This window comes from Physella acuta, unplaced genomic scaffold, assembly GCF_028476545.2.
Source record: "Physella acuta isolate Inbredline_101_S28 unplaced genomic scaffold, ASM2847654v3 ptg000550l, whole genome shotgun sequence".
In the NCBI taxonomy this organism is placed as follows: Eukaryota; Metazoa; Mollusca; class Gastropoda; family Physidae; genus Physella; species Physella acuta.
The window spans coordinates 17,063-30,240 of record NW_026732069.1 but is presented as its reverse complement, the minus strand read 5'-3'; the positions used below and the strand labels follow the sequence as shown (position 1 = coordinate 30,240).

General features: G+C 32.1%; 1 protein-coding gene across 1 annotated transcript in view; it reads left to right on the top strand.

The window, feature by feature from the left end:
* The window catches only part of LOC131946289 (CD109 antigen), a 32,420-nt gene extending 23,509 nt beyond the window's left edge, over positions 1 to 8,911 (top strand). The window contains exons 24-36 of the mRNA XM_059306982.1: positions 234 to 410; positions 939 to 1,020; positions 1,572 to 1,728; positions 2,475 to 2,555; positions 3,172 to 3,337; positions 4,028 to 4,230; positions 4,466 to 4,618; positions 5,077 to 5,139; positions 5,308 to 5,417; positions 5,913 to 6,063; positions 6,301 to 6,403; positions 6,982 to 7,091; positions 8,707 to 8,911. Of these exons, the coding sequence (XP_059162965.1) occupies positions 234 to 410; positions 939 to 1,020; positions 1,572 to 1,728; positions 2,475 to 2,555; positions 3,172 to 3,337; positions 4,028 to 4,230; positions 4,466 to 4,618; positions 5,077 to 5,139; positions 5,308 to 5,417; positions 5,913 to 6,063; positions 6,301 to 6,403; positions 6,982 to 7,091; positions 8,707 to 8,790 (1,640 nt within the window). The 3' untranslated portion in view covers positions 8,791 to 8,911. The remainder of the gene's footprint in view (positions 1 to 233; positions 411 to 938; positions 1,021 to 1,571; positions 1,729 to 2,474; positions 2,556 to 3,171; positions 3,338 to 4,027; positions 4,231 to 4,465; positions 4,619 to 5,076; positions 5,140 to 5,307; positions 5,418 to 5,912; positions 6,064 to 6,300; positions 6,404 to 6,981; positions 7,092 to 8,706) is intronic.
* Positions 8,912 to 13,178: the final 4,267 nt, after the last annotated feature.

Here is a 13,178-nt window from a genome sequence, read left to right as displayed (position 1 = left end):
AGCGGCTGGGCATACTCCTGAACTCACAGTCTCTTCAAATGCCGAAGTCACTAAACAGATTAACTCTACTTCATCTGCCCCCATGTGATAATAATAAATTTTCAGAATGCAGTGCCAGATAATCGTAACTAAGTGCTGGGAGTTACGTTCGCTGTGTAGTTGCATTCTGAGTTAAGATATTTTTCTCAGAAATTCCGTAGTCCCACATTGTAATATTGTGTAACTCCCCTCAGGTGACCTGATGGGTCCAACCATCGCTGGACTTGGCTCCCTGCTCCAGATACCAACCGGATGTGGGGAACAAACCATGCTTGACCTGGCAGCGAATGTCTACGTCACAGATTACCTGGACTGTGTCAATCAACTGTATGGAGACATCAAGACCAAAGTTATCGACTTCACGGAGAGTGGTAGGACCACACATAAGATAATATTTTCTATGAATGATTTGACACACACACACATATATATATATATATATATATATATATATATATATATATATATATATATATATATATATATATATATATATATATATATATATATATATATATATATGTATATATATATATATATATGTGTTTATATATATATATATATATGTATATATAAATGTATATATATAGGCCTATATATTATTTTAGTATTTATATATATACGTATATGTATATATATATATATATATATATATATATATATATATATATATATATATATATATATATATATATATATATATATATATATATATGTATATATATATATATGCCTGTATTATATATATAGTATATATATATATATATATATATATATATATATATATATATATATATATATATATATATATATATATATCTATATATATATATATAATTTGTTTAGTAATGCCCAGCTTTACATACAGGTATGTATTTTATATTGTTGACGTCACGCAGGTTACCAGGGTGTGCTGACCTACAAACACAGTGACGGATCTTTCAGTGCTTTTGGTAACAGTGACAAGTCTGGCAGTATGCGGTAGGTTTAGAGGTTTATTTGAAGTATTTAAAGCATGAGGCAGGTTTAGAGGTTCATGTGAAATATTTCCAGCAGGTGGTAGCTTCAATGCAATATGTATATATACATATATATATATATATATATATATATATATATATATATATATATATTTATTTATTTATTTATTTATTTATTTAAGTAATGACACAGGCTTATATAGAAAAGGATATTATTTAATAAATTCAAAGCTATAAAATGTTTTAGTCTCATAATTGTAGAATTTTTTTTGTCATTAGGTTTTACCTGAGAACTTTATCAAAGTATGAAATAAAGCGGGAGTAATTTCCCTTAAGCTTTCTCGTAAAGGACAATCTCTAACAAACATGGCCTTCTTCTTGCACAGTCAATGACAAAAATACACAAACAGAACACTTACAAGGGACGTTATAACTAAAAAGACATAACGTAATATACAACTAACCAGACATAATATAACAATATTTTACAATGATCATTATAGCGGTTTTTTTTTACTAAATTTGTTACAACTTTTTTTAAACTTCACACAGTCTGACAGCATTTGTAGCCCGCGTCTTCCACCAGGCCAAACGTCACATCTTTGTGGATGACAACATCATCAACGACGCCATCCAGTGGATGATACAGCAACAAAATACAGACGGCAGCTTTCCGGAACCTGGCGTGGTACTTAGCCGTACCATGAAGGTCAGCTCAATAAAAGCTTGGTTTTGGTTGTGTAATGCACAACTTAGTTTTAACAAAGAAATTTAATTTCGAAACTTACGGTCCATAAGGCAAGTGAAGTAGAACTTACATGCTTACGTAACTACGGCATATATAAAAGGCTAGTTCCCAGAGCTGGGTGGACTCACGGAATGTATACTGACTTACACTTGGATTCGAGCTCCGGTTTAGCAGTTGAAAGCTCTCATAGTTATATTGAGTCAAACTAAATCATGGCTTGGTCGGGTGAGAACGTGTTTGATTAAAAACTCCACACATTCTGTGTGGGCGAGTGATTCTCTTTTGGAGGCGACAGAAACTTATTTCGGAAAAAAACTCCGTAGTCAAACAACTGTTGTGCCATAGATAGTTCTTGGGGTGGACACAGGCTACTGAAGTACATACAAAATGTAAAGCAGGCTGACGTTTGAGTCATGGGCTATGTATGACATGTAGTATTTAATTAAGTTGGAGGAAATTCCCTTTTAATATTACAATTTAAAATCGAAGAAGAACAATATCATGGAGTATAACATTTGAAAAAGTGACATGGCGATTTCCATTTAAATAAATATTGGCCTATTTATGTATTTTTGTTAATTTTTGTTATTAATACCATCGTGTTCTTAATCTACTAAGCTATCATGCTAAAAACAAGTATGGTCATATATATATATATATATATATATATATATATATATATATATATATATATATATACACTACAGGACCAAGCAGGGTCAGGGGTCAGGTTAACCCTGTTTGTATTGATCTCACTACTGGAGAACCGTGATGACATGAAGTATCTGGTAAGTCAAGGGTTAAGTTTTTTACTGAAAATGTGGTACGGTGGTGTAGGCGTGGCCAGTAAAGATTATGGTTGCTGAACTGAAAAATCCCGAGTTTTTTCCCCGAGCAGATGAGGCCTGAAAACTGGGGACAGCAAGCCGTTTAGAGGAGAGACCTTCGAAGTCGAACAACTGCCTTCTGTAGTTTGATTTTTGGATGGACAAAGGCTATGGGGGGCAAATACAGAAATTGGGCATAGTGTGCAACATGGCACATAACATGTTGACAACTAAGCATTAATTGTGTTGGAGGAAGAAAAAGATTTCATTATGTCAATGGCTAAATTAGAAAGTCAAGGGATGAATTTGCGTTTTATTTAATTAACTAATGGTTAAGTTAAGTTCATGAGATAATTTTTTTCAACAACTAATCTATTGAATTTACTTCCACAATTAAATGAACGAACAAAAGTCTCAAATATCCCAGAACTTTTTGATATCACACCCATAATTTTCAGGAATATCTTATTAAAAGCAACGAAAAACGTAACTACAACCCTACATTTTCAAATTAAGTCTAACTGAGAAAGCCAAATTACCCACAGTAACTTAATATTAAAACCGCATTTTTTCAAAGAATGTTGATGAGGCCATACAAAAAGCCCTGGCCTACTCTGAACAGGAAGTTGCCAAGTTGGATGATCTCTACGTTCTCGCCATGGCGTCTTACGCTTTCCAACTGGCCGGCAGCAACATGACCCAAGCTGTTCTAGACAAACTGGAGGCTGAGTCAACTCAGAAGGGTAAATCCTGTTCTGTATCTATACAGCCTCTAAAAGGCCTTAAAAAATAAAGTAAAATAATATTTTAAAGTTTACAGTAACGTTACCCTTGCAACCTACAGGGGGCAGATAAATTAGATACGAAGGGGCTGTGTAGGAATATACCCAACCCTGTTTATAAAACGTGAGTCAAGTACCTATCAGAGCTGGGATAATAACTCAGCTTGCTTTCTTTAAACCGAGATCCGAACTCTAGTCTCTCAACCATGTTTATATAACGTGAGTCAAGTACCTATCAGAGCCGGGGTAATAACTCAGCTTGCTTTCTTTAAACCGAGATCCGAACTCTAGACTCTCAACCATGTTTATATAACGTGAGTCAAGTACCTATCAGAGCTGGGATAATAACTCAGCTTACTTTCTTTAAACCGGGATCCGAACTCTAGACTTTCACATGAACAGTGGTGCTCCATCATGTCCCATTATTCTCTTTTAATCCCTTTACAAATTCTGAACACATCACCACAAACGCCTTAATAAGCTTCGACGTTCCACCACCCCTTCCAATTTAAATCATTGTTCTCGATAGCAAGCCCCCATGTCTTCTTCTTGCAGAAAACAGTATACCTTCTCACATCTTTACACAAGCAGCACATTGTTATTGTATAACCCGCAGTACAAATCATTCCACTGGTTTCTTTCTATAAACAGACGGCATGAGATACTGGCAGCAGCCAGATCCACTGAAGATCATCACGTGCCATAGCCCCAACCCCGCCAAGGCCGTTGACATTGAGATGACCGCCTACGTCTTGCTGGCCTACACAAAGCGGGGCGATTTGGTGGCGGGCAAGAGCATCATGCAGTGGATCACCAAACAGAGAAACGCGAACGGTGGCTTTACGTCCACACAGGTTTGTCTAGGAATTAACTTTGTTAAACTCTAAGCAAAACGGATATCTACATTTAAGCAATGTATGATATTTTTTTTTAATTTTTGGATTATAATTAAAAATTCACTTTAATTTTGTTTAATTGTATGAATTTTATTCTGCCTCCTAATTGATGCAGTGTTAGATTTATAATGTAGAGCTGTACATTTCACAAACAACAACCATACTTTAATACATTCACACAATCACTCTCTAGGATACCGTCGTCGCACTCAACGCCCTCAGCGAGTACGCCAAACAGATGTCCAGAAAGAAATTTAAAGTCCACATCACCACCCAGCTGGACGATGAGACTACCTACACTTTTGATATTGACAAGACCAACTCACTTCTGCTGCAGACTAGAGAGGTTCAATGCGAGATTTGGTTGAAGAGTTCTACTGTTTACGTGATACTGACAGTGTGGGAACAAGAACAAGAATCACATTAGGGAGACACTATCTCTCTCTCTCTCTCTCTCTCTCTCTCTCTCTCTCTCTCTCTCTCTGTATATATATATATACATATATATATATATATATATATATATATATATATATATATATATATATATATATATATATATATATATATATATATATATATAATATATATATATATATATATATATATATATATATATATATATTGTGTGTAAGTGTGTGTATGTCAGTTAAAAATCACATGTGTGTGTATGTGTCTGTGTGTGTCTGTATAAATATATATATATATATATATATATATATATATATATATATATATATATATATATATATATATATATATATATATATATATATGCTATATATGCTATTCATGTATGTATAGAATACAAAAGTACCAGCTCAAGTTGTGATCACTGCTACTGGCTCAGGCATGGCACTTGTTCAGGTATTTCCTCTCTAGTTAATCCTTTTATTATAACAGATCCATTAACCCGTATATACACAATGAGATTCTGTGAATAAAAATATGCTACACTATTATTAACTGCTATTAAAAAATATTTTCGTAAAACCAGCAACAATTTTCAGATTTCTATTAAATCTGTTCAAATAGGCTGCTCTAAGCTTCAACGTGCTGTCAGATATAAAGCCAGAACACTTTGATCTAATATTGGGAATCGTAAAGGAGAATTTCACATACTTGGATGTGGAAACTTGCACAAGGTGTGTACATTGGTGATACCCGATGTGGATCAAAGGGTTGGTTAGAAATGTGGGTGTCTGGTGGCTAAGCTCCTAACAACTTTGTTCAAATATAGACTTTTCAAATGTTAAAACATCTTTTATAGATTTGTAATTAGTATGATGCTAATTCTACCAATTTCTGTTCTGAATGTTTCTTTATATCTATTCGAAAAAAAAATTCTGTCATATCCAAAAAAAAAAAAAGTACATTTTGACGTACATGTAAACCCGCTCCACACAGGCCCGCTTGATAAGTATATCTACATTTATTCGTTGCGCGATCCATCTGATTAAGTATATATGTGAATGCACAAGTTTGCTTGATAAACTTATCACTGTCTTTGTATATGATTACTGTTTGGACTTTGGAGCTTCCGTTGGTTTTATAGCTTTGGGAAACGAGTACCATTAAATTAAATGTTAAAAACAAACTAACTTGCTGCTAAAATTTCTAAAAACTTCTACTAAAACAAGATGGTTAGGAAAGGTCCCAGGAAGTGCCATGGCCGTCCAAGAGTTTGGTATCCCATCAGGCTTTGCAGCTGACCTTGACGACTTGACCAAGCTAGACAACCTAAAGAGAGTCGAGACACAAAACAAGAAGGTTATCCTCTACTTCGACAAGGTCAATTTACTTAGAATTTTTTACTCGTAAAGAGGGTTTCTTATGTAATTTTAGTTTCGATTTTTTAGCTTCTAAGATTTTTTTAACACTAATATTTTTCCGTCAAAGGTAAAATTCTGCTTCATCAAAGGGTAACCGTTTAAGAAATTGTCTTGTATCAGATGAAAAATAACAACATTTTTTTTTAGTTTAAATTTTAAGCAAAAATATCTGTGTATAAATGTGTTTACCTCCCAGATCGGAGCGACGCCCGTGTGTTTAAATCTTAGAGTCAGACGAGTTGATTTTGTTGCCAAGTCCCAGCCAGCTGCCGTCAGGGTCTATGACTACTATGAGCCACGTAGGTCACAGGTTTTACAGAAATATTGCTTGGTTTACGTTTATCCACTAAAATTTCATTAAACAGTTATACAATCAATGTTTCCTATTGTAGGAGATTGAAATAAACGATATTTCATTTACATGTTATTAGAAATTTCACCACGTGAAGGAAGTAATTTAAAAATAGCTAATTACACCATAATTGATTATAGCTAAAAATCTGCTTCATTATAAGAATAATGCGTAAGACATTGTTTTGTAGCAGATGAAAAATTTAAAACATTTTATATTTTGTTAGTTAAAATTTAAAGCAAAAAAGTCTATTCAAATCGGACAGTCACTATCCCATTTCTCACAACACGCGAAGTATCAGTGTCTACAACCATCTATTAATGTATTTAAGAAACATAAACTTAAGGTGTTACAAAATTTACGTGTTATTAAACTGTCTGTAAAATTGTAATCAGGGTTAATATTATATGTTTTAAGTTTATTCACTAAACGAAATGAAAATTCAAAATAAAATTAATAGGCCTATCTGTGTAAATCAGGCCATTGTATAACTTTGTGTAAATAAAATTGTTTTATATACTACAGGCAACCAGGTAACAGTTTTCTACCAATCACAACTTCTGAAAGATTCCACCATCTGTGACGTCTGCCCGGAATGTGAAAACTGTCCACCACTAGTAGTTGAACAAGAAGAGGTATTTTTAGTTGTGTGCGAACATCCCCCCCCCCCGAAACGAAATGGAATTTATATACAAAACATATACTTTTAACAGTGTCCGTCCCTTCCCCTCCAAAATATCAATTGACACCCCCCCCAACTCCCCTGGAGAAAAGGTCTTACAGAAGAGAGAAATGTTCCTGGTCAATTTTATCCATAATATTTTAAGTTGTTTTTTTCAGTACGATTGTTATCTATAAGATATTCAACCTCAATCTAACGGGGGAAAAAACTATAGCTAACTCAATAATCGGAATTCAATCGTGATCTAAAACTGACCTAGCCTATATAAACTATATATTTTATAGTGGGGGTCATCCATAAATTACGTTACCTCTTTTTGACAACACGTTACTTTTTTTGACAACTTTTACCTCTCCCCTCCGTCACACATTGTCACAAAAAGCCAGACCCCCTCCCCCTAAAATGTCGTCACACATCAGCCTACAACCCCCCCTCCCTACAACACCCTTTCAAAATTGCAGTTGAATTTTTCTAAAAGCATCGATATTTTTCCAAAATCTTGTCTGAACTCTGTCAACATAGAGTATTTTAATCAATTCTTATTACAATTTATTGAAACAGTTTTCTAAAGCGCAAAATAACGACTAAAACTCGTTTTCTAACATTGCTTTTTTAATGCTAAGTTTGAAGTATCGCCATCTGAACCACCCCCTCCACACACACACACCCTCCCCCTCATCACAAACCGTCACAAAATTAAGGACCCCCTCTCCCCCCTACGCGTGTGACGTCATTTATGGACGACCCTAGTGCTTAAATTAGATTAACGTTTTGCAGATGCAACACAAAGCTGACATTTTGTAAGTAGACAGCTCTGGTGCCGTAGACACCTGGAAAAATATCAGAAATGTAAAACTAAAGGGTTGTAAATTGTCCAACTTGTCCCCTGTCTTATACATATTAAAGGGACGTTACGGTGTCTAAATTTAAACTTTTAATTTTCCCCGCTCTAAAAACTAAATAAAGGAATAAAACCTCTGGATCAAATTAAAATTCCTATTACATGTATTTTAAAATGTGTAAAAAAAATGTGTAAAAAATTAATAAATAATGACAATAGGTTTTTTCGTGACTAGTGTAAACAAAGTAATTACGTCACTGGCGAGCAATGCACTCATTCGTGTCCAATTATGTGCTTTTTCTTAGTTACATGGTCTATTTTATCTTTTAACATGCAGGAAGTGCTTCACTTCAATGCAAAAACAAAATGTGTCCTATGGAAACAAGATAGTTGTCGATTAAAAAATAAATTCGTTCTACTGCATTATTATATTTTGGCTATAGCTTTAATGATAGACTTTTTGTTATTAGGCTTAGATACGAACTATATTATCAATTGACAGATCATCAAATTCGTGCATATAAACACGTTATTTTTTCCCTGCTTTCAATGAACGTTTCACATACTAGCAAAATGTGTTTATTTAGGATTTGAGTTTTCGTAATATTATGTGAAAAACCAATCTCGAGTTCCTCTTGAAAATGTTGATAGACAATGCTAAAGTAGCTTTCAATACTTACATGATCTTCTAAAATCTGATCATAATACAAATATTTTGTTCTCACAGGTCGTAAGTGGCTTATGGGATAAATGCAAAGCTATCTTCGATCGGCGTGCGGAAATAATCTTTGATATTATACATCTTTTATAGCAAGGAAATCTTATATCAAAGAAAATGTGGCTTTTAAACAAGTCTTTGTTTGTATTACCTTACATCTGTTTAAATCTTTTACTAATTTATACAAATATTATAATTATTATTATAGCTTTTAAATACCTAATTCTCTTCATTGGTATAGACTTTTAAACTTACCAACAACGCTTGAAGAAACGTAATTGATTTGCGTTTTATGCAACCTATATTTTCTTCCTTAATATTTATTTTCTTTCTGAAATTATATTTTTAAAAATAAATTTCATTTTAAATTACTCTGGGTTGTTATTTTCTTTTGAGTTTCTTTTAGTTTCTTTAAGTGGCCAAAACATCTAGACGCAGTAGCCAGTGGTCATATTGAAACAAGAGTGCAGATTAGCATGCTTGTGAAGGGGAACATGTTCCAAGCTTAATGTCAAACTTAACCCCGAGTGTAGCACACCATGCAGGTGAAGGGAAGGGGGGCATGTTCCAGGCTAAACATGTTACACTTAACTACGAGTGCAGCATACCATAAAAAAGTAGTAAAGAACATGTTCCAGCAAAATATGTTGAAGACATGAAATGTGTCCACATACTTGCCGACTCACTTAACAAGTATATAGTTCAACATGACACTGGCATGTGATTAGCACCGTTGGGGACTCTATGTACTTTTCGTTCGGTGCCCACTAAAATATCTACTCCGTAAAACAACGGATCACAGTGCATATCATAGAACCTATATAAAAAAATCAAAGTTTTATTTCATTGAATCTTCTTTACCTGCAATATTTTTATTTTTATTCTTTACACAAACTCTTCGGCGATATCTGCTTTAAATACAAAAATATTCGTTTTCTTATTTTATTGCTCACAGCAATAGGGTTTTTTAATCAATTTTAATTTCTAGCAATCACAACCTCTGAAAGACTCCACCATTTGTGACGTCTGCCCGAAGTGTAAAAATTGTGGCCAAGTCACCGGAAATTTTCAGGTGACGTTGTGTTAAGTGTATTGGTGTATAGCTATTTTCTATTTATTTAGTTACGATTGGGTTAAAAAACAAAATATCCTAAACACACTATTTATAAAACGATAAATACATCAAATACAACCTATACAAACTAACACAGTCAAAAAATAGGGTGGCGCTTAAGATTTTAAAACTTATTATTGTTCAACATGACTTGAACAATTAAAACGTACATTATTGATATTTTTTTTTAAATTTTATTCTTATTTTAATTATCAAAATTAATCGGTAGCCTGGAAACTTATTTTTGAAAAAAAAAAACGTGTTAGTTGATATGAATTATACAGTGTAGTCTGCTAGATTTCTTCTTATTCAAAACACAACGATCAAAATGGGCGGGCTTAATCTCGATCAAATTTTATTTTTTACCCTGATGAATTTTATAAATTAAATAAATCAGTTTAGTAAGAAGCTATATATAATTTTCTATTTGTCATAACAAGTTTTAGTGTTAACAAAATAGTATTAAAGACAGTAATTTTTCTTTCCTTATATTATTCTGGAAATTCTCAGCTATTAGGCCAAAAACGATAGAAAAGGAAAGGCTACACCAAACACTAATCGTCCATTGTTAAATATAGACCGGTCTCATTGAATAAAACGTAAAAGTAACGATTATAAGTATGTGTATTTGAAATGACGACGAAACATGGTTTAAAAATAGAAACTTTAATCTACGACGTGGTCTAGTTATTTGAAGCATTCAATATATAAATTATTTTAAGAAAAGGGAGAAGAAAAAAGACCAAACATAAAATTAAAACACTTTACCCTAAGATATTAGTAATTTGTTACAATTTATATGATACAACAACTACTAAAGAGAAAAATAATCCTGACCAACTTTTTTGTGAGTGTTTTATCTTATTTATTTCGTCAGTACGATTTTCATCTCTGTTATTTTTTATCTTATAATTATCGTATGTGAGTCAATTTTAAAGACTTGTTGTCTGACTGTATGTGAGGCATTATGCTATTTCGTCACATGTACAACTTGCACAAACCAGACTAAAGACATTTTGCCAAAAATAGGTCATTCACACTAGCTTGTATTGTTTAATGTACAATCCAAACTTGCTTGCTCAGTAATTTCATATTGAATGGTTTTTTTTTTTTTTTTTTTTTTTTTTGAGGGAGAGGAATCTTGAAGTATATTATCTGAATTTTAAAACATTTTAAATAAAATGTGATGAATTTGAGTTCTAGAATACTTTATAACTTTTGGAGATCATGTTTCTTTATATAACAAAGAGTAAAAAGTATTATCATCTATAACATTATTCGTTCCAAAGAAATTCAAGCAATCAATACGATTTTAAATTTAGTTAATACATTAAAGAAGAAGTACACAAGCTTTGTAGTTTTTTAAATTATATGTTAAAAGAATCATCGTAACCTAACTTTCAACATTTGCCAAAAATGCAAAAACCAGACAAAAGACATTTTGCCAAAAATAGTTTTGACAAATTCTTTGTCCATAGAATTTTATAAATACAATGTAAAAATCAAAGCTTTTGATCGTCAAATGTAATAGTCTATAATTGATAAATATTTCTATCATGGCATGCATTAAACGTAAAAAAAGATGATTTTATTACTGATCATAAAAAAAATTTAACTTACAGATGTTACAGAAAACATGGGAGGCATGCAAAGTTTTTCTGTCGTGGTGTTCAGAAATAATGTTTGATATTATACATTTCTTATAGCGAATGCCATCTTATAGCAAATAAAATGAAGCTTTCAAATCTAGTTTTGCTCGTATTATATTACATCTGTACAAATCTTTTACTAATTTATATAAAACTTGTAGATAGATTTTATTTTAGATTTTAAATGACTAACTTCATTCAATTGTATAAACTTTGAAACCTGTAAAAATAGCTTTGTAACACTTAAAAAATGTTTGCCTTTTTAACAAATAAATCCTTTGTCCTATTTTTTTGCTTTGAATTTATTTTTAAAAACTATTTCGTATTACCACATTATGGCTTATAGCCTACAAGAAAAAAAGGAACATGTTCCCTGCTAAATATGTTACAGTTGCACTTGAGTACAGCATATAATATAAGAAAAAAAGGAACATGTTCCAGGCAAATATTTCAGACGCAGAAAATATTTCTACATTCTTGTTTTGCTAACATTTTAAAAATGGTTCATTCAGACTAGCTTGTATTGTTTAAAGTACAATCCAAACTTGCTTACTCAGTAATTTCATATTGAATGATTTTATTTTTATTCTTGAAGTATAACTCGAGGGCGACAAATTCATTAATATTATCTGAAATTTGAAACATTTGAAATAAAATCTGTTGAATTTGAGTTCTAGAATACTTTATAATTTTTGGAGATCATGTTTCTTCACATAACAAAGAGTAAAAAGTATTATCATCTATAACATTATTCGTTCCAAAGAAATTAAAGAACCAATATGATTTTAAATTTAGTTAATACATTAAAAAAGAAGTTCACACGCTTTGAAGTTTTTTTTAAATTATATCTTAAAACAATCATCGTAACCTAACTTTCAATTTATTTGTTATAAATGAAATATCATGCGGTAAAGATCTGTAGGATTTCTTTACATAACTTTACTGAAAATCAGGCTTCGACATCCTTACAGTCACTGTGATAATGGGACAGTATGTTTAAAAAAAACTATTTAATAATACAATTTCATCGTCATGATAACGTTAAAAGAGTAGTTGGAATATTCAACTTTATTGACTTAAGCCTAGATCAATTACGTTATTAGTTTTTGGCCTACTAGTTTAGTTGCTTGTATTTTAATGTCGTCATTACACAAATCAAATTAATGCGCATTAGCACAATCGGGAATTTCGGTTTCATTCTGCATCAAAGCTGAAAGCGAGGCACCTTTTCGCAATGTTGAAATTCTGAAAGATTCATTTCAATTTTCTATTTAAATAGTCAGAAACTTATGTCTGTGTAACTTTATAATATATATTGCTCTGTTTTCGTGCAACAAGATGCGTTTGTTTCTTCTACTGACACTGGTTGCTACAACAATGTGTGCTCAGAAGTAAGTTGGATTTTAAAGTTAAACGGAAGGTCACAAGTCATTGCTCATATTTTAGTACGCGTTTTGTTCTTGTGTTGAAAACTAATATTACCCATAAGAGATCAAAATAGAGGATGGTGCACGAACATCAGTTTCAATAGCTTGGCTATATACACTTATTAAGATGAAAAAATTACAATAATAAAATAATGGACATGAACAAGTTGGTGAGAATCATTCCATCATTATTGTTGACATGGATAAATATCGTGCTTTTGTCATTTTCGCCTTCATATCTGCCTTTAAAAAAAACTAAAGCTTGACATTTTTTTCCAAAATTGAATAAAA